Below are 24,284 nucleotides of genomic sequence, written 5' to 3' on the forward strand. Positions count from 1 at the left end.
ACTTGTCGTACACAGTGCCTTGCTGTCTCTCTATCTCGTTGGATGCTCTGCATCACAGCCAACGAAACCATATAATTAACGGTCGCCGTTCACCTTTCGAGAAGGAAGTCAAATACAGCACCACAGTCTCTCAATGCTGAATTGCCCAGTCGATCATTGACAGCGAAACGTCAATCAGCAATGACGGATCCGACACGAGCAAATTCGAAGACCACATTCGTGGTCGGACCCGGCGCTGTTGACGGCCAGAAGGCCGGATTGCTCTATTTCGGGTATGGCTCGAATCTCTCGAGCACGCAGATGTGCTCGCGCTGCCCCGGCTCGGAGACTGTAGGGCTGGCCTTCCTGCCTGGGTACAGGTTCATTATCAACGAGCGGGGCTTCGCGAACGTGCTGCCGGTCAAGACTACTACACCTTCCGTGGCCGACGAGGCCGACAAACCGTCGAAACCGCAAGAAGAAACCCCCCGGGTTCAGGAGACGACAGCGTCTCGTCACATGGACGAGCAGGGAGTGTACGGCATAGTTTACAGGCTTGGCGACGGGGACGAGGACCTGCTGGATGGCTTCGAGGGCGTCTTGACTGGGACTTACGCCAAGGAGATGCGGACCGTCGAGCTGCTCACATCGACTGGCGAATGGCAAGAGAAGCCAGCACTGGTATACATCGACGGCCTCAGAGTTTCAGAGGATGTTCCGAGGCGAGAATATATTGCAAGGATGAACAGAGGGGTTGATGAGGCGAAGAGGGAATGGGGGTTGCCGCAGGGATACATCGACGATGTCATCAGGCGGTTCATACCCTCTGCGCCTAAATTTTGATATCTATAGACCAAAGGTCAGAGAGTGCTCGGGTTGTCGAGTTCGTACAAGTCTAGGTATAGACTGATACAATTTACGACTTCGACAAAGTTAGCGAGAGGTTCCCATACATAACATTCACAGCCCGGAGCATCAGGAGATCAAATAGGGGTAATTCTTCTTTTTGTTTTGAGTATCTGACTGGTCCACATGAGTGACTTCCATCTACGGTCTTTTCGCGCACATTACGCGAGTCACGAAACAAAAGCCAACAACGCCGATGCTATGATGCTCGCCCCGTCCCGAAAGTCTCATAATCTCTCCCCGTGATCCCCCATATCCGCACACGTCGGTCATCTATACCGACATTGAAAACAAATGCTAAGATGCCTAGGCCAGCAGGATCGGATGCCTGTCGCCCATGAACGCCAACTTAATGCTTGTGCCCGCGTGCGTGTAAGCCAATTATGCCGTGACCAAAGAAAAGAACACGCTGCTGTGCCAGAATTCGAATATGCTAGGCAACACCACTAGCAGAGAACGACGAGACCAGCAACGAAAGCGGCTGCTCCGACCAACAGGGAGCCGGCCACACCAGCAGACGGCGCCGCGTTCTCGACGCCAAGCCCGCCGGCGCTACTCGTCGTGACGACTCCCGCCGTCGCAGCCACCGAGTCCGTCACGGCGGTGGCGCTCGGCACGGCGTCGGTCCCCGTCGTGATCTCGAGCACGTTGCTCTCGGTGGCGTTGAAGTTTGTCTGCGCGATCGAGATCTCGTTGTTGTCCATGTCGTAGACGACGTATGCCGAGCGCAGGAAGGTGTCGCCGAGGACGTTGGTGCCGTCGCCCGCCGGCGCGATGCCGAACAGGCACGCCGTGGTGCCGTCCTGGAACGTGGGCCGCTTGCCGCTGGCCGTCACCAGGTCCAGCGCAAGCTCGTCCATGCCGACGGTGATCTCGACGCCGGAGAAGCTGAACGTCAGGCTCGTGTTCTGGTTCTCGATGTTGCAGGGGACGTATGCGACGCCGGACGAGGAGTCGTACTGGGCGTCGAGCTCGGTGTAGATGTCTTCTACGATGCTGTCTGGTAGATAGGTGAGGGAGGATCCAGAGTCCAGTAGAACGGCTTGTGCCAGGTCGTCGGCAAGAACCGTGCCTCCGAGAGACAGGGAGGTGAGTGTGATCAGAAACTCGGCATAGACCCCTGAGTTCTGCTGGATGGGCAGCGTGGCAAGCTCGCCTTTGAACTGTGCCGTATCGACTCCTCCAAACAGGATGCTGCCCGTGTTCGCATCCAGATCGTTCAGCCACAAGCTGTAGGCATTGGATTGAATTAAACCATCTGCCTTCATTTGAGACGGCAAATTCTGGTACGGGTCTAGTCCCGCTCGTCCAACTTGTACTTCATTGAGTTCATATCCGATGCCAAGAATTCCCTGGGCCGAGGTACTGGTATAACCAACGCCAAATTGGAGGCGATCGAGGGTGGTGTTGCCGATGGTAATCGTGTCTGAGACATAGTCGCCGCTCGCACCTGATCCGTCCACGTAGGATATGTTGAAATAGCTGCCAACGTACTCATACGTCGATGACGAGTTTGCCGAGTAAGTGCCCGCGAAAGAGCAGGGTTGCGTCCTCTGTAAGCATAGTTTCGAGCTCGGCGTGTTGACCCAGAGATCGCTGCTTCCTGTATCGATGTGTAACCTGAGTGTCTGCGCCGGAGTTCCGAGTGTTGCGTTCACAAAGTAGAGGGTCTCCTCATTATCCAAGTCCGCCTGCACCGACCCTCTTCTCCTTAACCGGTCTCTCTCTACCGGGTTCGTCACCGTTCTCCTCTGTGTGGAAAGGCTCACCACTCTCGACGAGCCTTCTGATCTTTTCTGCAGGTTTATCGCAGCTGTTGTTGATAGCAGGGTGGCCGCAAAGGCCAGGAGTGTAATTGACTTCATGATTCCAGCCACCAAGTCTCAGAACGGGCCAACACACAAAGAGGTAAAGATATAGTTGCCCAGCCGCGAGTTCAACCACCGTTAGAAGCGAGATTTTCCCTTGTGCTATAACATGGGACAAGTCGTTGCTAATGTAGTCCGCCGCGGGGATCAGGTGGTGAGGCTTAGTATCTGATGGTGGAGACGGTCTTCGTAGGCTACACGCGTCATGCACCACCAAGCCAGGGGCCAAGAAAAGAATCAGAATATCCGGAACTACGCCGAAGTGGCAATGCAAGTGATTATAGTCTAAGGGAAGGGCGATTTCAAAAGAATGTCAAAAGAAATACAGCTCAGGCTCGTGGAAGAAGAAGGACAGAGACGAAGAAAGAAGACGATGTACGTTGTGCGGGAACAACGACGTTGTTGAGCAGCCTCGACAACTTAGAGCATGAACCCAAGTCAGGAAGCGAACAACAGCCAAGACCAAGCTGTAGCGATCCGGGAGGCCCGCCAAGTCTCTTGGAGTATCACAAACAAAGCTGGGCACAGGCGCTTGGGGTTGCTCGGTATGTGCGCGGGAAGAGTTGCAGACGCACCGTTGAAGAAGAAGATCTCCTGGGACGTGCCCGGGGGGCGTCTTGGGAAACCCAAGGAAGACATAAAAGAGACGGCGGACTCGAGACGATGAGAAACACTTTTGGATCCCATGTACCCTGTCGGCATGCAACCATGCCCGCGGTACTTGGCCTAGACGACGCCTTGCTCGCTCTGGGCATTCAAGCACATTCTATCCTTGGAACGGAAGCCCGGTTGATGTACGTGGACAGTAGACAGGGAGCCAGGGCCCTTCCGTAGACCGTAGTGTACGTGTACTATGTACTAGTATGTAGGGCCAAGTTGAAGACTGTCCCAGGAGGGGCGAGTTGCACTTGCAGCAGCAGTCCACGGAGAATATTCTCTCTTAGATGTTGATAGTCCCGGCATGTGGGCGCTGACGCGCGGCCCCCCTGAGACTAGAAAGGGAGCCAGTCTCGCCCTCCGCGAACCTGACTAGCAGACCGTTCATTGCGAGTGAGACACCAGCAGCAGACATTCAATTCTCTTCCTTCCACGAGCCCAAAAATAAGAGGGTCGCCTGGAGGAGGAGGAGGAGGAGGATGACTCGTGGCCATGGAATGCCAGCCCTGCCCGGCCCTGTGAATCGGAGGCCAAGAGATGCCGACTCAGTAGCAGTAGCAGTAGCAATAGCAGACAATGGAAAGGGGACGTTCTTTTTTGGAGGGGCAGGGCGGCTCTGAAACGTCAAGCCTCGCAGCCACGAATGCGCCCTAAACCGCATGGGGACGGATCTGATACGTTTCGACAAGAGATCAGACATCTTTGGAAACCTCGAAACATTTGCCTTCGCCCGGAGTCTTTCTTTCCGAACCTGCCTGACGCGGACTTTTCTCTTTTCGCACAGCTTGAGCCGAGTTGGCTTGACTTGACTTGACTTAAGTTAAGTTAACTTGTGACTACTCATTTGACACGGTTCCCGTCCGCAGCCCATTCCAAGGTTGTTCAGATCAAAGCGAGGCGCTGTCAAAAGTCAAAAACGCAAAAGTGTGAAGAGCCCGTAGTGAGGATCGAGGTGCGCCTCAACCGCAGCAAGTGCCGAACCAACGGCGCCGCCCGTAGCAAGTGCAGAATACGCTACGCTAGACTCTGGTTATGCCACATGGCGTAGCCTTGGGCAATACTGTGCTGTGTGTACATATAATATAATGCAATAACGGTACGCAGTATGTAGTGGTGTGGTGGTCGCTGCAGGGGCTTCCACCTACTGTAGTGCGAAAATCCGGGGCGCGGCATATCGCAACCTCAAGCCTGCCAAAAGCGATTCGGAGAATTTCCATGTCAGAGCGCAATATTCTAGATGCGTGGTAGATGCCATCACATGGACAATACCATGGTGTTATCTTTGCTATTCTTGTTTTGGATTACTTTCCCCCAGTATTTTCACTCGCAGTTTTGCTGCAATATAGCGATAACCATCTTCTGATAATGTATCGATGGTGATAAGTCTGCGCAATCGCGCAAACATTTCCGGCAACCTACCTAGTTTACAACGGCGGGGCTTCTTGCAGGAGGTGTTTGTGCCATATGCCTTGTCTTAATCTCTTAATTGTCACATTCAACATGTCCAGTGTCCAGTGTCAAGTGACTGGTGTCGGGTTGTTGTTGAGTCGGACAAAGGAAGAGAGAGGTAGTGCTCGATTTGGTGCTCAACACACTTTGGACAAATGCAATCTAGGCCTGTAAATATTGGACGAGGTCTCTCAATAGACTTTTCGGATTCATGATCCAACCACACTCGAGATACTGCCAAAGATGTGTATCTTTCACCATCTCCACGTCCTTCGATGCGAAGTACGACCACTCGTCACAGTGGCATGGAACCCTGCTCTGGGAACCCACTCTGTCGCCGTCGACTCCTACAGCAAACCGCTTGGTTGTGAGATTCTCACGACCTGCTCGGTCAGTGACCCGAACGAACCGGAAAGACAGTTGGACTGCCACTTTCATCCTTGCTGCGCTTCCAGCTATGATATTCTGCCCTGCGCGTGTCTAGACAGAAGTTCTGCTGATGAAAACGCAACAGTCGAGCTGCTCGCACACAACTGCCCATGCCGCCATGACTACTACTTCTACAGTCAGTTAGGAGGGTCAGATTGGCCCCAACTGCCTGTTCTTGACGGCTGGATCAAAGAGATTCCCTTGGCGCCGACTTATGGCCAAGCCATCCCCGGTGTAAAGGTGTATTGCACTCCAGAGGAATACCGGTTCGAGCGAGGATCCTTGATTGAGACAGCGAAGGCCCTACGCCTTATCATCCCGATTGCCGTTGGTGTTTCTCCAGAGCTCGCTACGAAGATCCATGCCCTTGAGCAGTGGAAAGAGCCAGATATTGCTGCGCAGTTTCAGCAGTCGCGTTTCTTGGACCAGTTGGGAACTTACCTCACTGCAGAAGCCAGCTACAGAGCCTTCAAAGCTCGTGTCCGCCTCATTGACATGACCAGACAGGAAGTGCCTGCCGAGCGACGCCTACCGGAACTTGACCGTCAGCATGAAGTGCCGTCATTCTTGAACACCTTCTGTGCAAAGCACCCTGGGATGCTGAGACACGGCCTTGACCTTCAGTAGACATGAACAAGTTCAATTAGACACATGACAGCAACTAGTAAGTGAGACAGCAGAAAGTGGAAATAGAATAGACCAGATAAGTGAGGAGACGATATAATACGCCTGGGTTAACACCATCGGGCGTAGCGAGTGCAATCCAGACAAGACACAAAATTTGCCTTGGGTCTTATTTCTCACATTTTCCAATCTCATGGCTATTTACCAAGAAGTGCATTCTTTCAAGTCCGATGGCCTACTGCTGAGGCTGATAAGGCCAAGGACCTGACGTTGAGCCGTGTAAGTCCAGGAACCAATCACGACCGCCCATAATCTGTCTGCCTGAACACATTGCGCGTCTCCAAAGGAGGCGGCTTCACCCGCATGCCTTACGCTCGCTCAGCTGCAACTTCGAATCGGGTCGCTAGCCGGGTGCATTTCGTATGGGGAATCGGTACATAGATCGGCCGGATGACCTGCCCTTTGTCCTTGTCCAAAGTGGCCCGGGAAGACGCCTGAAGGCTTTCGAGCACCTCCAACTTCTGGACTTCAACTCAGTGGATTGAATTGAGACTAAACAAATAGCAAGAGAGACCAAAATGGATGTTGTCAATATGGACCGATGGTATGTTTGTGAGCTTCGATCTCCGGGTTCCACCCGTCAAGACTCTATACTGATTGACACATCCGCAGTCCCATCTATGCCGTATGTCTTCTTGTCGCCCATCGTCTACTATTCTTCTAGTCTAACAATCTCCCTTGCCTGACAGTCTTTCTTCGGAGCGCGTGAGTCAACCGAGATCATCGAAATACCAATTTAGACCTCACTAACCTCCTTGCCCCCTGAAAGTGGGATGCGCATGTTCTATAGTCTTCACCGTGTGCGGCGCCTCCTACGGGACAGCCAAGTCGGCAGGTGCCATCTTCTCGTCTGGAATCATCAGGCCGGATAGGATGATGCAAAACACGTATGTCCTTGGGGCTATGAGCCTCCTATTTCGAGACTTACAGCTGACGGCCCGGTGCTCTACCCCAGCCTCTGTGCCATCATGGCCCAGATCCTGTCCATCTACGGACTCGTCGCCTCGGTGATCATCTCCAACAACCTCGTCGAGAAGATGGCCCTGTACACGGGATTCATGCAGCTCGCGGCAGGCTTGTCCGTCGGGCTGTGCGGCCTTGCAGCAGGTTTTGCTATTGGAATTGTCGGCGATGCTGGAGGTGAGTTTCTCCCGGACTTTTCTCGTCGGCACTATCAAAGTCTCATAATGACCCGGATATATCAATCTGACCACCTGAGATCTTCACAGTTCGAGCTAGCTCGCAGCAGCCCCGTCTGTACGTGGGCATGGTCCTCATTTTGATTTTCGCCGAGGTGCTAGGTCTGTACGGCGTGATTGTCTCTATCCTGATGCTCACGAGGTCGAATCTTGGAGTCACGGAGTGCCTGTATTAGGAGTCTGGCGCTGCACATCCTGGACATGTTGATAAGGTAGGAGGATCAGCAGGCGGCAGCAAGGGGTTTCGAGTGGGAAGATTCCTGGACGGTGCAGGTCTTAGGTATATGCAGGGGCCGCCCGCCCCTGATTGTGTTGAATAATTGCATGCTGTGTCTACTAGCATAATGGCTAACACGGCTCTAAGTTGCGTGCATCCCAAATAACGCCGTTTCAAGGCTCCCTATGCTGAAGTGGTCACTCTGTCCCATACGTCTCAAAACACCTCTGTAAGATCACGTTCTTTACAAAGCCCACTCGCTCAGGTTATCATCAGACCTGATGAAAGGCTCGTCTATCCGCTTGATGGCATAATCGCTGCATAGTATACTGAGAAACTGTTAGCATGTGTCGTAAAATAAAATGCAAAGAGTTCGGTCCTTACCAAGCAGAAGCAACCAAAGAGTCTAGCTCAGCAATCATGGCATCTCGTTTCGCTCCGCTAACCAGCCCCTTGCTGATCTGCACCTGACATTCCTTTATCCTCTTACTCTTGCCCACCCCCGCTTGCTCCAGGACTTTACGACCCAGACAATCCGAGTGGAAGGCATGTTGGCAAGGGAAGACGAAGAATTGTCTGCTTAGGAGCGGTAGACCGCAGACGTAGCACTTCTCGCCCGGCTCTACAATAGCGTATCTGTGATCTAGCGCAGCGATGTCGATCTTGATGTTCGCAGCGGTCTGGCTAGACTCATCCATCTCCTTCTTCAGCCCGTCGATATTGCGGCTGTAGTCCTCCAAGGCAGAGCAGATCTCCTCTTTGAAGTCATCGATAACCACGAAATCGGGGAAGAAGGGAATGAGATCCTCAATTTTGAGCAGATCGCATCGTCTGAGGAAATCAATGGCCGTTTTGATGCCGTTAGACTGCGAGATTACTTTCTTGGCTACAGCGAGCCACAAGCGCTTCCGCAACTGTGGGTTGGACATGGGCCGATCAGCAACGATGGAAGCTAGGTCTATCTCATTGTGAGACAGCGCCAGGTCAACGGCCTGGACAAACTGTCCCATGTTGGTGTATATGTGGACGCATGACAGAACACGACGGTTCTGGATGCACAACCGTAAGGCGAAGTCGGGGTCAAACTTTGGCTCATCGCCCTGGGATTCGAGATACGACAAAAGTGCGCTTTCGTCCTTTGAGGGATGCGAAGCATATATGGAGACGAGCGTATTGTGTATTGCTGAATCGGCTGAGTTCAGCTGATTAACAACGTAAAGAAGATATCGAATGGCTTGATTTTGCGCCAGAGGCCCCTTGAAGTTACGGTCGTATTCAAGGAGCGCGGGAATGAGATTTCGAGGCTTCAAATTGGATTGCCTCATGAGAATCTCGACCATTTCCGTGGCAGCATGGGTCATCATGACGCTGCTATACCGATAGAAGACGTCTGGATCCGTCTGCCTTCTGAGGACCACCAAGGCCTCATTCCATCTCTCGCGCTGTATCCAGTACGAGAGGACGTAGTTGTAGTCATTGACGGCATTTGCAAAAAACAAAAGTTCATCCTCCCGACCATGGCTGCTAATAACATCATACACTGTCTTCCGGTCGAGGTCAGTCTTGTGCCTGCTCACAAAGTCCTGAAACTCATTTCTGACGCTGCTCAGCTGCTCTCTTGTCTGAGCAGGGTTCAGCGTTTCTGACAGCTCTGCTTTGGTAATGATTGTATCATCTAGAGAGTTTAGCTTGGCCATGAATATTTCTATCAGCCAAGTGGCTATCATGACTCTCTGCATGACTGATGACTTCTTATATGTCGTCAATTTTGCAAGGAGATATTTCCTCAGAGGATCATGTTGACTATTGTCGAGGAACGCCAAAGCCACTTCTTCAAATGGCTTGCTGCTCTTCCCATAAACGCCTGCTGCTTCGTTATAGAGGCCCTTACTTATTAGATAGTCTCCGGAAGCAGTCGCAACAGCATCTTTCTGCGCTGGGGTATGTGCATATTGCAACGCAGCATCGAATTGCTGTGTCTGTAGCATAATTTTCCAGATGTCTCTGTCTTCATCCCTGACAACAATCTCAAAAATTTCTTGGGCTGTGAACAACCAGAAGGTATTCTTCTGGAGATCAACACAGAGACCAACAGCTCTCTGACCTTGTTCAAGAATAACCTGGTCGTAGACAATCGAGCCTGTCAGCCTATTGGCGACCACGATGCGATTCCCAATCAGGTTAATGATGTGCCACTGAGTCAGGGCAATGGTCTCGATATACTCTGTTGACGCCATTCTTCTTCCCGTGCTGTCGGAGCCACTGAGCTGCGATCGCTGTAGAAGCTTTGACTCGGATAAGACCTTAGCGCCGAGGTCTGATGTTGACGAGCTCAAGAGAAGCTTGCCATGATAGACGCCTTGGGAGGAAAGCCACGCAAACACCCGATCCGGGGCTGCCGACTCGTAAGGCATACCAGCATCTTGAGGATCCGGGGAGATGACCAGTGAGGACGGCGCTGCTGCCGAAGAACGCGAGAGCTCATGGATGACCGGGTGCTCTGATTCGAAGAGCCTCGTATAGATTGACCCGCTACCTTCGTGGCCGCGACCAATTTTCCCGGCCAGATGGAGGAGTCGGCTCTGAGTGGTGATGATCACCCGTCGGTTGTCTAAGCTACCGGGCAGGACGTCCACCCACAGACCTGTGACCGGCCCATCTGGGAGTTTTTGTAGTATCTTGAGGTATTTCTCTTCTTTTCGGTAGAACTCCGTTGATGTTTCAATGTAGCCTTCATATATGTTACCGTCTGAAGCGCCCAACAGTATCTCTCTTGTCGAAGCCGTAGGCAAGGCCGGATTCCAGGCAATGCTCTCGATCGAAACGCCGCGCAGGCGCGCCAGGGGCCTTGGCTGGCGAGACTGAGAATGGAGGTAGTAATTCTCCCCTAATGAGGTGCAGATAATGAGGTGCGACGCTGTCGGGTCGAGGAACATGCGGCGAATGACGCCAATTTCGGAGGGCTTCCTCGGAAGGTCAATGTCTATTGGCGCAGTCAGTTAGCTCCAGGTCACGAAGTCACAGCTTTGAGAAGAGGAAATATACCGTCGATGTCCTCTGGGCGATTCAGATCAATCCGCAGAATGCGCCCATTTGATAGCGCGAGTATCAGAACATTGTTCGCGACCTGCGCCGAGACGAAGTCCGCCGCGATGGAGAACTGCAGCTGGACCCGCTCGACATCAAAGATGGGCAACGACCCGTCGCTCAGGTCGGCGACGTTGCCGGCAGCCGCGAAGCCGTTGGACGGGTTGAGAGCCATCTGGTGATGCTACAATCGGTCATGAATAGTTGACCATAATGCTCTCAGCCGTCGTAAATGCAAGGCTGGAGCTTGGGGAGGAGGATGTGGCAGCGGCGATCTCGAGGTGGTTGCGTCCAGGCAGAGGGGGGATGGCCAGGGACGCGGCTCCTGTGCAGCTAAGCTAAGCTGTTGAGCTAAAGCTCCCGCACAACGCTGACGTTGTGCTTGGAGGAGAGCTAGCTCCACCCAGCCAGTTATGCACCACAATCCACACCACAGTCTAATCGTAGACTCTTCAGCCTTCTGGTCGTGTTGGACGTCGCAAGTCTTGGGAAGAAGTAGTAGAAAGTTTACTTCATCTTCCATCATACAAGAATATAAGTCATTCATATTGTCTTGAATTTTACTCAGATCACTATGCTATCTGAAAAGCAGTCCTGAAGTAAGTTGTTTGATTCCCCACGTAAATCTTAGGTATTGTTTATGAAGCGTTCTACCGCTATAGCCAGCTCCACGATCTTATGGTTAGGCCTAGTCTTTCGTAGGTTTTATGATTTTAACTTAGAACATACGGTCCTTTAGCTAACGGTACTTCTTAAGAGATTAAAGCGAGTAAGGTAAATTTGTCTAAGAAGTCTGTGCAACTGTTTTCGCTTGCGTCTGTTCGACCAAATCTCCGATCGTTTATTCGTCCCTTTCCACTTCAACGAGTTTTTGCTCGGGATCCTAAGCACCTCGCTCTCCTTGGAATTCCACCAGATTTATCGCATGACTCAATCGGGTGCTAATAAATGCAACCTTCAAGGCAGTCCTCAGGTATCTAGCAGACAATATACTAGTTCATATTGATTGGCTTATGGAAGGTGACCAGGCCCGATGTCCATGCCATCCTGTATCCGTCCTTCCTCGGTTGAAGGCTTTTCGCGGCTCCCATCGCAAAGCCTGTTGTGTGGTGTTTTAACATTCCTCAAGAGCATCTTGTCGTATGGAAGTATGCCCAACCAGACTCAATCAACTCGGTGGCATGAGAGGAATGAGACTCAATACTTTCGCCTGAGCATCCCTGCGCATGGATTTCGACATGAACGCGGTGTAGCTGCTTTGTTTATTGATGATGAGTCTTTTACTCTAGATCAATGCAGCATGCGTGTCTCATGTTGCGCGGCGACCAATCAGCAATTTGACCTCAGGACACCAAGTTTCGATCTGATCCATCCGCTCTGTCTGCCATCGGCCAGGTTGGTGGTATCCAAGCGGCTGATCGTAGTAAATAGTCTCAACCGAGAACTTCTTAGCTATATCGACATCGGGGAGTATACCCTTCCGGGCCTTTGCCTCTTCATAGAACCATTGATCTTCAAACTCTGCGTCACTATTCTCAAAGTCTGCTTCTTTCGTAATGTTTAAGAAAAGACGAGGATTTCTTAACGATAACCCTCCATTATATCCATGTCCATAGACCTGATCGATTGGAGCGCCAACCAAATCATATTCAAAGAAGTCCTCGACAGTTATAGTTGCCTTTGAGCAAATAATACTATCAGATTGAAACATAAGAATACGGCGAGCAGACTCTAGCTCTTGCCAAAGCCACGGCTTCGTCAGGAACCGTGAGACAGAGCCGCTATCTTTAAGTTCTGTCTCAGCTGGAAGAAACCGTACCACGAACCTATTCGATGCTACAGCTCGCTTCCAAGCAGGAGATTTCGGTTCTTCCCAGTGCTCTTCGAGTGTAAAAAGAACAACGGTCCAAGTTGGCCCAAGTACGGTCAAGAAGTGTAGCATTAGTGGTATAAGGTTAGTAGTCATTACTGTCTCGATTATGACTGCTCGGGGGTGGCTTTCGGAGAGAGCATCGGAGGCATAAAAGCCTTGGTTTTCGTGAACAGGCTCTTGAGGCCGTTGAGGCGGCAGCTTATTTGTTTTGTCGGCGGGATTCGAGATGCCTCGATAATCACTCTAATGTTTGCCAGTCAGTATTGACACACATATATTGAAAGCAGATGGACCGCAAACCAAATATTCATCGCCTACCAATGTCCACACAATCATCAACCCAGCGATAACAATGATGAGGAATCCCACCTCTATGGGATACCTCCTCTTGGATAAGCAAAGCATCATGAGCCCAAGAGTCAAATCGCAGGGAGTATGAAACTCTGTCAACCCTTCTGAGCGACTAAAAGAGATCACGAACTGGATGCTTGACATTCTACAAAGAAACAGCCGAAGAAATACAAGGCTGCCGTCCGCCCAAAGACAAAGACGTAGTAAAAGCGTGATTCAAAGGGGCGCGCAACATCCCACGCGGGCCCCGACCTCGTCCGGGATTAACATCACGACGGACGGAAGGCCAGGCGGCTATGTGTAACCTGCCATTGGCTTTCAGGGACGATACGACTCTCTTATGCGCCGTCAGCAGGGATATCTCTACAAAGCTCATTGTATCTCGTACGGAGCTTGTAAATAGGCGGATATGGATTAGATGGACTCAGAATTCATGTAAATGTAATGGTCAGATAATCAAACACAGCCCCGCATGAATCAGACAAATTACTATACGCATCTTAAGGCTTTTTATTCGGTCGTGTCTTGAGATTCTGGCAAGAGTTTACTAGGATTGTTTCTTGACTCCACAGCTTCCGAATACCAAGCCCGCTATCGCCCGCAAAGAAGAAGATACCAAATATTGGCAATGACGCTATTGCTAAGCAGCCAGTACTCTGGAGGCCATTGGTGAGGAATTAACTGTGTTCATCTCTTCCATCGCCATTAACGCTAAGTCTTTAGTAGTAAGAATTTTCGGAGCCTCTAAGACAGCGACAATCTTGGCTGGAGTATAGCCCCGAAATAGTACATACTCTTTGGAACTCTACTATGCTGGAAAGCCTTTTTACCGAGTGGCCTGTGGAGACATTGGTACGGAACTGAGAAGGTTGAAAAGCAGCTCAAGCAAGTATTCAGCCTTGGGCATATATGGGATTGTGGTACGTATGAATTGGTCGACATTAAATCATTCACATTACTAATTCAGACTAGTTGCTCTCCTCGATGAAGCAGAAGTATCTTAACAAGAGCATTCACTTACGGATCTTCAACGAAATGCACTCGTGTCTGGTAAGTTAGCATCCGGACACCATGGAGACTTGTATAACGTTTATAGTCTTTCTCCGCGTATTGGAGTATTACGATGGAATCCTGATCTTGACAAGTAATCGAATTGGTGTGTTCGATGAAGGCTTTAAGTCACCTATTCAGCTCGCTTTACACCACGACGGCCTTGATCAAGACACGAAAGAAGGTTTGGGAAACTTTTTGGATCAACTAGAGAAATTTGACGATATAGAAGATACTGATCTTGCTAATCTGCGAGAGAATCTCGCCAAACTATCTGGATACGTCCTGAATGGAAGAGCAAACAGGAATACTATCACCATAGGGCAGCAACTAGCTATGTTAAGGGGAAGTCGCCAAATTTTGAGTGCATGAAGGAGGTCATAATTGTTTGATCTAAATTTGATTCGTATCTTAAGGATAGAGTGTATGAAGGATTGGACGATAATGAGCTGGCGAAGGAGAAAGGACTAAGATGAAAGGAATCTTCGTGACGGACAGTTCTTGCCGGATTAGGTAATTAGAAATGCTACGTTCCATCAGATTAGTCATATGCTATCGAAATATTTGTGTATATATCGCCGGAGGCTTTGTTCTGGAGGTGTTGTAAAGGCCTGGGAGAAGAAAGTGCAGGGTCTCAAAGCCTTTGTGTCCTGAGATAACTGGCTAAGAATGTCTCCATTTACAGTATACCTTACGAGCCTGCGCCTTTCTAATGCATCACGGTCTTGGATAGCTTATATAAGGCTTGTAGGGTGGTCTGAGTACCTATGCGGTAAGGAGCTTTGTACGGTGCAAAGTGAAATGGAAAGCCTGGCATCTCAGCCCTGTGAGGTCCTAGTCACCGAAAACATGCTGACTTCGCATACATCAACGACTAAACGAAATGACTTGATTAGCTCCTACTATGAATAATAGTTTCGCCACATTTGTAGCTAGCTGCAGTCCTGTACTGTGCCTCAAGCTGTGCCGCAGTTCGTGCCGGGTTACCGTCGCCACCGAAGCTACTTAGACCATGGAATTTTATGTGAAGAATAGTCAACGAGGAAGGTAGCATTACGCAGTAGGCAACTATCTTGGCAGCTTTGTGGTATTGATGGCTAGTAGGCGGTAAGATATGTGAAAATCAAAGGGCATTAAGTGTGTTTTTGCCATGGAATATATAGACTGATAATCTCGTAACGAACTTGTTGTCCTCGACTTTAAGCATCTTGTTTGAATTTCGTATTTTGAAGTCGTCGGAGAACACCTCATCCTGAAGCCTTCCATTGCTCTTGCCATCCTGGCCACATTGCTTCCTGTAGGTGTTGTTGCTGATTCCGATATGTGGGAGTCGGACGTGGGATATGTTCAGGGCGGCGGCAACGGTGGAACTAACCCATCCTCCTACTACATTCTGGTCGCACAACCTTATATCAGCTATGACACGGCCATCTGCTCAGCGCCGCTCACGGGTGGAAACGTGCAATCTCCATGGTGCAACCGCGGTATCAAGGTTAACAACGGCTGCGCGGTGCTGAAGAACTGCGCTGGAGGCGGTGAGCCCCAGGCGGTTTCGAATGGAGCGTTCTTCGCTGATTTGGAGGACTGTGGTGGTTGGAACAGGGACACTTGCTATGCATGGCAAGATGTTGCCAATAGCCATAGCTGCAGTACTCAAGAGGCTGGTCGTCTTTCCTACAGTCGCGTTGCTTGCAAAACACCAAACTTCAATGGAGCAGAAGCCCAGCCTGAGAATATACACCCCTTTTTGAACTCGTTGGAATCAGAATGCCCCCATGAAAATTCAACGCCCCTCAACAAACCACCAAGCCAGTTTCCGGCAAACTCCTTCCCTGATAAAGCAGTATTGCCACTCTACATCCAGTCGCCCAGATACATACAAAGGGGAGGATCTTCAGGGTATCTACATGTACAAACAATTAGGCAGGAGGCCGATCTTCTCTGCTCCCATGAACCGGAGTTGGTCGCCCATGTAATTGCCTACCGGGCTCTCAATCAGAAGGACCTCCCTGGTAGTCCGGAGCTCAGCGGCTCGGCTCTGAGGGTCGACCCTCTAATATGTCTCATGCCTCCGCGGCATAAGCTCGTCTTCGATCCGATATGTCGGGTATCTCCTCCGCTCAGCTTCCAATCGTGCTGTCGTCGCCAGTACTGTAATCCCGCAATTCCAGATCACCGTTTTCGCCAAAATTTTGTGCTGTCCACTGGCCGGCCACCCAAGGCTTTCTTGCAACCAGGACCCGTAGTTTCACCTCGAATCCCTTGTTTGTCTCTGGCTTCATCGCCATCGAGATCAATTGTTGCCCGACTATTGCGCACGTCTCCCTGACCTTCTCGGGGGCCCAACCCATATATTTTGTGAGCGGTCGTAGTGTGCTGGCTTCAAGTCCTGCACGACATGCTACCAGCCAAAGCTTGCCCAGTGGTGATGTAGACGGGTCAAGCGGGATCGCATGCTCCGTGATCTCGACATCGACAAACCCAGCATCGATCAGCAGTTGTCGGTTAAGATGATCGACGCCACGCCGCCTTCCACACCTCAACTCGGCCTCGTGCATGTCTAAAGCAAACTGATGCATGATCGAATCCGGCGGAAACTTGCTGTAGAAGTTCTGGGGTCCCCTGAAGTCATGGAAATCGACCAGCTCGATATAGCCGCCAGGTTTGATGCACTTGAAGGCTTGTTCGTAGACAAAGCTCCAGTCCGAGAAAGCCCCCGCCATGCCACGGAAGTGAACCAGATCGATCGAGTCTGGTGCCCTCTCCCACTCCAGCTCAGCGTCATCGCATTCCCAGTTGCAGTTGTTGGGCACCCTGGTGTCCTGAATAGGGGATATGTCCATGCCGATCACGTCACAATCCGGATACTTCTCGGCCATGCCCATGACCCACTCGCCGGTGCCGGTGCCCACATCTAGAATAATCTCTGGATCGTCGAGAGGCACCGACGTCAACTCGAGGTTGAATACGTTGAGGTACACCTGATGGACGATGCGCATCCGGTCCTGCTCCTCCTCGTCATTCGGCATGTAATACTCCTTACAATACCGGCGGCCGTATTCCTCTACGAAATCCACATCACCCTCGTATATTGACATGGTCGATGAGTTCCTAAGGTCACTGGTTAGCATCACGGAGCACTGGAATGGAGGCGGGTCTGGTCTGGGCCATACACTGTCTCAAAGTCACTGTCAATCCGCTCTGTTCGGTAGTGTGCGGGGATTGTGGGATATATGCTCTGCGCATAGGCTGCTCTCCTCGCGGTGTCGTCCTCCGTGTCGGTCTCGTCGTCGACCTCGAGACCGATGAGGGCGGCGTCCGTGTCAATGATGGTGGTCATGTCCATGTCGATCTCAAGCGACTCTGTGCCATCTGCGTCGCCGTTGGTCGCCTCGCTGCCGGAATGCGACGCCTGGTATCCGTCTCGCGACTCCTCGTAGCGCTGTGGTTGTTGCTGCTGCACCTCGAAGCGCACCGTCTGGGCGCCGTTGGTGGTGGTGCTGCCATTGGTGTGGCCGTTCTGCTCCGAGTTGGAGCTCAGCCCATTTGTTGCCATGTCTGTTTCCTGCTATGTGATTGACCTCGAATCTTATCTCCGTCGCGACCGCCGTCGTCCCTCCATAGTATGTGATCGCGGGGTCCTATGTCGACATGTGCACACTCAGATCTCCAATGTGCCAAGTACCACGGAGCCGTTTCCGGAGGCGTGAACAGGGGAAGTGGGAAAGATATCAGCGACGTCGTCTTGCGGCTTGTGGACGACAGACGTGGGATGGTCGAGGATCGAGGCGAACAGAACGGTAGTTCAGGGATCCGCAAGAAGAGAGCTCGGCAGCAGCAGCAGGAGGAGGAGGAGGAGGAGGAGGAGGGAAGAAAAAAGAAAGAGAAGATCGATCGAGGCCCCCCCAGCTTTCAGGTGAGCAATGACAAGAACAGGACCGGGGGGTCGGACCTAAGTAACCTAACGTGATGGAGCGGGGGTTTGGGGGGCAGGGACGGAAGTCTAGACTAGGAGAGATGAGTGAATCGTAGGTAGCCTACGTAGGCGGGTACCGGTAGTCAAGCAGGTGTAAGTCCGAATCGACGGAGAAGCTCGCGCTGACAGGTGCGGGCGTTGGTAATAAGAGGGGGGTGGTGGGACGCTTAGACTAGGTAGGTAGAATGTTAGAACGGACGAGACTTGAGAATGCATGCACTCGGGGTCGGGGAAGAGCAAGAGCAAGAGCAAGCGCATGCACCCACTCAACTACCGTACTCACTGCTTGCTTGTTGAGGCAACTCGAGAGAGTCAGTCAAGACAGTGACACCAGTTTACAAGTTACCTGCACTACATAGTAGGTAGCTAGTAGATCCTGCATTGGACTTGGACCGGGACCTGGACCTGGGGCTGGGCTCGACCGACGGAGGGCTTGGAGCTCCTGGAACTTTCTGAAGAGAGGTTAGCCGAGTTGAGGTAACCTACCTTAAACTAGCCTACTAGCCTACTAGCCTACCTATCCCGGACCCATGGCAAATGCATGGGTATGGGCATGGGCATGGGCCGCATGGCATTAGATACAGTACAAATTATCAAGGACTGTGTGAGTGCAACCTTGATGGCGGGCGCCTCACTCTCTCTGCCCAGTGCCTCTCTGCCTCTCCTCTCTCAGAGCCCGCCCCCCAAGTAATAAATATTAATCGTGCACCAACTCTCCTTCCTCTCCCGCCGGCAGGCCAGCCAGCGATAACATGTGCTGCATACGGTAGAGGCATGTAGTCTGCAGGTAATGTTTGCAGACGTTTAGCGACCATGCAAGTGACCATGGAGGCGGGCGAATCCAACTGCCCGGCTGGCTGGCGGCACAAATTGCTACTACACCTACATACCTATATGACCTGCCTGTTTGCCTTGCAGCGAATGCACCTACTAACGTTATGCAGCACGAGAAGGTCTCACTCGTCTCTTCCGGCAGCTCGGGCTGGGATTCCCAGAAAGCTCCAGTTCCAATGCAGTGCAGTGCACGAGCGGGCGGGAGCGACGGAGACATCGCATTGCAGTGGGCAGAACTGGCATGACTGGGCCTCGTGGGCCCGTCCTAGCTCCACCATAGCAGTGCAGCTAGGGTGTGCTAGGGCACCGAACCAAACCTAAAGCTCCAGAAAATCCCAAGAACCCTCGTCGTCGTGGGGACTGCGTGCGCAGGAGTACTGCGTAGATGGAGTCGCCGCGTATTGGTCTCGCAGGTACCTCAGCCCACAAGGAAGACGCAGTAATTAGCAAAGGTACCTTCAGCAACTCCCTCTCTTGGCCTATCGGACTCTTTGCTGGGGATATCCACTGTAAAGGCCTCAAGGAGCCAAGCCTTGAGCCAAGCGGCATTGACCCGATCTTCCAGGGGCTGCTTGTCAGTCTGCGCTCTGCACGGCCCACTAAGTGGTCTGCTCCAGTGAAGCTCTCCTCTATTCCCTCTATTCCCTCTAGCAGCAGGTGTCCTCGAGGGTGCATTCGGTACGGATCCCGCGCCGTGCATCTACAGCAACGAGCAAAGTATCTGGCCAATCTTTCCCAGATCTCAGGTTGCAGGGTACCTAGAGTAGGTATGCAGTGCTGGCTCTTCTTTCTCTCTCGTGTCCGAACTGTGGCCGGCAGCGCATCCTTCAGCACACTAGAGAATCCACCTCTGGTATGTGTGCCTGACAGGACACGACAGTGCCGTTCCCCGACTCCACAGGCGCTGTCAGCATCATACTCTCACGAGCTTCCATCGCTTCCTCGCCCCTTGACCAGCTCTACTTTCCTGCATAGTATGTCACTGTATGGCCTATCCCGCCGAGAATACGGAGGAGGACAGGGCGGTAAGTACCGCGGAATGACGCCGGGGAGATGGCCATGCCAAGGGGGCCTGATCCACCTGACACAGTCAGGCATCGCCAAAGGGAACCATGTAACCGTGAAAGGCAAGCGATAAGAGAGAGCACTTCCTCGGTACGGACTTCAGTGCCCATCTCATGGGCCTGGACGTCCGAGCTTGCCTGCCGCTTCGCTGCCGGCTGTCAGTCAAGATTTATCATGGGCTGATTTGCCGGCCAAACGCTCCTGTACCAAGCGAGAGCCCCGCGGACACCCTGAGCGAGAAGCAGGAAGCAGCAGCATCAGCATCAGCAGCGGGAAACAGGGGGAGGTTGTAGAAGGGCAGAACACACGATGTGACAGCCCGAATCACTTGCAGTTGGGCTCTTCCCGCAACAGCTGCTGTTGTCGTTGTTGTTGCATTGAAGCTACTGTGTTAAGCGATCGACCGATTCAAGCGTCCTACTTTAGTCTTCCCTAGTGGCCCATTCAAACCAAAGCAAGGCGCCGTAGTTACGGGCGTATGCAAGCAACAGCATGCGCTTCGTCTCGCACTTGGGGGCCCAACACTAAACAGCAGGCCAAGATGATGGAGCATTGAGACACGGGCTGGTCATCTCGCAATTGCACTCACGCATCTCACGAGGCCCTCGACAAGACCTTGGCCCGACCCATGATCCTTTCGTTGGTGAGTGCTGTTGGGCATATCAGAGATGATAGCGTGGCGCCGCAACCGGTATTTCCCTCAAATGCAGACGCCCATTTTCTTGACTTGTGGTTCTAGATCTGCGCCACTTAAGATGCGCCTGGGTTTCCCACAATGTGAGATCCAGAACGAGGCTCGAGCATCGAAGACCATATGCCTGAATCATGCGGCGACGTAGACATGCATTAGATATGTCGTCGGCCAAAAACTATTGTTACCGCCAACAGATGGGCGGCAAATTTCTCCGCTGAATAAAGAATCGAGTTCGGTGGACTGACAACGTTCTCCTAACCAAGCGCTCGGTAGCCAGGCATAATTGCCACGAAGGAGAAATCCATTTCATCGGCCATTAGGAGAAACCTTCAGGCGACCTAAGGACGGTTTGTTCCTCATCCTCGGGATTGAGATAATTAACTGGAGCAAATTTTGAGTTCACGACTACTACGCTGTAGCGCAAAGTTTATCGCCTGGTGCTCCGTTCAAATACGATGCTTTCCTGACGATCTCGAACGATTTGTTCAAACATTTGCCATCGCAGCATGGGCCGTGTCCATCCCTGGGAGCGGTTGTCGGTAGCGGACCGAAGCCCGGCTGCCCTTCCATTGACTGGATGAATTTGTCAATGCAGGGCCATATGCAGGTCACAGGCTCGAGGATCATCGGCCTTGTTTGCATGAAGCTTGCCTGCCAATGGAGCGTGAACCGCTGCGCATCACCAGACAGCTCCAGTGAGGATGGCAGGATGGGGGCCGGGCTTGACCTGCATATCCGCGCTATAAGCGATCATTTTATGACCCGGGTTGCTCCCAACTCTCCTCTGCTGTTCGTCAAGCGGTGAACCAACAGAAAGAGTGCTGACACACTGTGTCTTTCGGGTCGTTAGCAATCAGAGGAGCCATCGACGGGGGCTTGTCCGCCGGAGCACCGGAGCTTTCTGCCGGTATTGCATACGGAAGAAATCCCAAATCGGCACCGGCCCCGCGCCGTTGCACTCCGCTCTCTGTCTATGAACATGCCTTTGATGCCGTGTTGCGAGCACGATGCATCTCATTCACTCATGCAAATAAGCTCGACGCTTCAATGCCTGTCATCGTCGCAAACTCTAACATAAGCGGCCGCTTCGTGCCCTTGATGTTAACGGATATATTGAAGGCAGTGGATGCCAGCGATCTTACTTGGATGATTTGCCCCTGATACGTTCCGTTTTTTCGGGCATTTCATGTCGGCGTGCAGCTCACTTTCGTCTCACCGACGGGCGTAGCTTGCTCCCTTCTGGTATTTTTTACCTCGCGCCGTAGCACTATGTCAAATGCTGCCGAGGACCGAGGTGAAAAGAGAGCGTTTGAAGATTCTGAAGGGCGCACGTCTCTGCAGCTCCCGAAGAACGAAGTCGTTACCATTTCAATATAGGGATCTATTAAATAGGGTCGTCTATCAGGGTTCGACAAGCCTTGGATGAGCTGCCTCTCGAGTGAGGGTGCTGACCATTACCGAGGCAGCGGAGACTATCATCAACGTATGAGGATAGCCACCTTGCATGGTCTGAAGTTCATACTTGTCAAAATGCCTCATCACATTCCTATCCTATTGTCTATCTATTTTGCGCCACGAGGCTCCTCCTCATATCAGTGGGGGAAGGGGCCAACGTCAATACATCTAACATGGAACGATTTCCTCTAGATTCTTTCAGGAACAAACAGCAAAAACAGCAACAGAGCATCAAAAGATTCAGAAGAAGCCCCCGCGTGTATCTCGTCGTGATGCCACATGCCAATGCCCCGCGGACCGTCCGCGAACAAAATAGTAAAGCTGAGCGCCAGGAGATGCGGTCCCTAATATAAAAAGAAGTATCCAGGAAGAAGGGGGTTTGGTTGGTTCGGAGTGTTCAAAAAAAGCCTCCTGGTTTAGACGGGCACCGCCGCCGGAGCACCGTTGACATCCTCCATGATCTGCTTCTTGACCGGCTGCGGCTGCGGCGTGTCGCTGACGGGCTCCTTGTCGGACATGACGTCCTGGCCGGCGACGATGGGGAAGGGGCTGAGCACCTTGCTGATGTCGCCCCACCAGTCCTCGCCGAAGCGGCGGTACCACTCGACGGTGATGCGCAGGCCCTCGGCGAAGCTAGTCTTCTGATCCCAGCCCAGCTGCCTCAGCTTAGTGCCGTCGACAGCGTACCGGTGATCGTTAAAGGGCCGGTCGTGCGTGTACTTGACCCACTTCTTCAGCTCCTCCGTGGTCTCGTGCGGGATGCCGAACTGGTCCAGCAGCTTGCTGCACAGGTCGAGATTGCTGACCTCGTCGTACGAGCCAACGTTGTACACCTGGCCGATCTGGCCCTTGTGCAGGATCGTGTCAAAGGCGTCCGCTGCATCACCCGCGAACAGGTACCGCCTTGTCGGGCTGCCGTCACCATGGAGAACGACTGGCTGGCCCCGGTTCAGCAGGCAGCTGAACTTGGGAATGATCTCTACACATATTGTTAGCAACAAAAATTTACGAGCGGCTTCGAATTCGATCACGTACTCTCGGGGTACTGGTGCGGACCATACACATTGTTACTCCGCACAATGATCACCGGCAGCTTGAAGCTCTTCTGGTATGAGTGGACAAGCATCTCGGCCGCCGCCTTGCTGGCAGCATAGGGGTTGGTCGGTGCCAGAATGCTGGTCTCCAGCAGGTCATCGTCGTCATCCTTAACCTCGCCGTACACCTCATCGGTGGAGATGTGGATGAACCGCTTGATGCCGACCTTCTTGGCGCTCTCCAGCAGCACGTGGGTGCCGTAGACGTTGGTGTGGGTGAAGCCATAGGAGTTACCGAAGCTCAGATCGACGTGTGACTGCGCGGCAAAGTGGAAGATGGTGTCAATGTTGTAGCGCTCCAGGCAGTTGACGACCTCGGACGGATTGGTGATGTCGCCCTGGAAGAAGCTGAAGTTCTTCTTGTCGTTGAGGGCTCGGGTGTTATTTAGTGACGAGCAGTAATCTAGCTTGTCGAAGGAGACAATGTTATATGCGTGGGGGTAAGTGAGGGTCAGATGGCGAACTAGCCAGCAAGCACTGCGATTTTGTCCCAGGTCAGCCAAATCATACAAATTCCCCGCCAATTGCTCTACAACGTACATGAAGCCAGCACCACCAGTGATCATAATGTTCTTGACGTCCGGGAGAGGCTCAAACTTGGTTGCGCCCGTCAGAACCGGGGCGTCCTTCCAGACACCGAAGTCCTCAAAGAAGTTGCGGCGAGCGCCATTTGTGCCTGCAAGAGCGGGGAGTTAGCATTTCCCTCTTATCTGACCCCACGAACACCAGCTTCCACTCACCGTTCGTGGCTCCGTTGGTGTAGGGAGACATTGTAGCAATTGAGCCGATTCCAAAGTATGAGAATAAGGTCTGTCGATGCAAATGGGAAGCAAAGCTGAGGTTGAGTGTGCGGGCTCGTGGTATCCGGTAAGTTCTGACCTTGCACCGTAGGTAGACGAAGCGGCGGGAGCTTTGAGTTCACACAGGCAATGTCACAGGAGACGCCTCGCAGAAGTAATCCAGAGACTTGAGTCTGAGGTCAGAGTTTTGCAGCGACACAGATCAACAGGGGCAAAACACGTACAGAGGTCGAGTCGAGTTAGATTAGTCGCGTCGCCCTTCTGAACATATATGACCTTGGCAGGGAGAGCACGATGTCTTAGACAGCGGAAGGGAGAGAGGCGGATTCGGGAGGGAAGCGAATGTTTTGCGCCGAGGGCAGGAATTCAGCAACAAGGAAGCCGGACTGCTAGCCAAAGCAAGGGACGACGACGGGCAATGAGTTAATAGAATAGGAGAGGATCTTCTCATGCTACACGCAACATGTCCATGTCCATGAGCGGGAAAATGGGCTAGGCGGGGCACTATTTCAGAGGGCGGAGAGCCAGGGTCTTTGTACGGGGAGCTCCAGGGCTGGTCGGGCTGGTGGTTATCGTCCACCGCGTAAGGTAGGTGGTATACCTTCGTAGGGATTGCT

The 24,284-nt window shown here is 52.2% G+C and overlaps 6 protein-coding genes across 6 annotated transcripts; 2 read left to right on the forward strand and 4 right to left on the reverse strand.

Annotated features, from left to right (window-relative positions):
• Positions 1-180: 180 nt before the first annotated feature.
• On the forward strand, positions 181-822 carry UCRPA7_1697 (putative aig2 family protein; the record flags this gene model as incomplete). The annotated part of the gene is made up of 1 exon (XM_007914276.1): positions 181-822. The coding sequence occupies one exon, from the start codon at positions 181-183 to the stop codon at positions 820-822; it is 642 nt and encodes a 213-aa protein (XP_007912467.1).
• Positions 823-1,331: 509 nt separating this feature from the next.
• UCRPA7_1698 (putative aspartic-type endopeptidase protein) lies at positions 1,332-2,153 on the reverse strand (the record flags this gene model as incomplete). Its single annotated transcript, XM_007914277.1, has 1 exon — positions 1,332-2,153. One exon carries the CDS (start codon positions 2,151-2,153, stop codon positions 1,332-1,334), a length of 822 nt encoding a protein of 273 aa, XP_007912468.1.
• Positions 2,154-6,940: 4,787 nt separating this feature from the next.
• On the forward strand, positions 6,941-7,347 carry UCRPA7_1699 (putative vacuolar atp synthase 16 kda proteolipid subunit protein; the record flags this gene model as incomplete). Its single annotated transcript, XM_007914278.1, has 2 exons — positions 6,941-7,112; positions 7,202-7,347. 2 exons carry the CDS (start codon positions 6,941-6,943, stop codon positions 7,345-7,347), a joined length of 318 nt encoding a protein of 105 aa, XP_007912469.1.
• A 285-nt stretch (positions 7,348-7,632) lies between these two features.
• UCRPA7_1700 (putative vacuolar membrane protein pep3 protein) lies at positions 7,633-10,650 on the reverse strand (the record flags this gene model as incomplete). The annotated part of the gene is made up of 3 exons (XM_007914279.1): positions 7,633-7,717; positions 7,773-10,371; positions 10,434-10,650. 3 exons carry the CDS (start codon positions 10,648-10,650, stop codon positions 7,633-7,635), a joined length of 2,901 nt encoding a protein of 966 aa, XP_007912470.1.
• Positions 10,651-15,869: 5,219 nt separating this feature from the next.
• On the reverse strand, positions 15,870-17,305 carry UCRPA7_1701 (putative methyltransferase domain-containing protein; the record flags this gene model as incomplete). Its single annotated transcript, XM_007914280.1, has 2 exons — positions 15,870-16,860; positions 16,923-17,305. 2 exons carry the CDS (start codon positions 17,303-17,305, stop codon positions 15,870-15,872), a joined length of 1,374 nt encoding a protein of 457 aa, XP_007912471.1.
• Positions 17,306-22,189: 4,884 nt separating this feature from the next.
• UCRPA7_1702 (putative dtdp-d-glucose -dehydratase protein) lies at positions 22,190-23,638 on the reverse strand (the record flags this gene model as incomplete). Its single annotated transcript, XM_007914281.1, has 4 exons — positions 22,190-22,752; positions 22,809-23,344; positions 23,408-23,543; positions 23,608-23,638. The coding sequence occupies 4 exons, from the start codon at positions 23,636-23,638 to the stop codon at positions 22,190-22,192; spliced, it is 1,266 nt and encodes a 421-aa protein (XP_007912472.1).
• Positions 23,639-24,284: the final 646 nt, after the last annotated feature.

This window comes from Phaeoacremonium minimum, assembly GCF_000392275.1.
Source record: "Phaeoacremonium minimum UCRPA7 unplaced genomic scaffold PA7_03_scaffold_124, whole genome shotgun sequence".
In the NCBI taxonomy this organism is placed as follows: Eukaryota; Fungi; Ascomycota; class Sordariomycetes; order Togniniales; family Togniniaceae; genus Phaeoacremonium; species Phaeoacremonium minimum.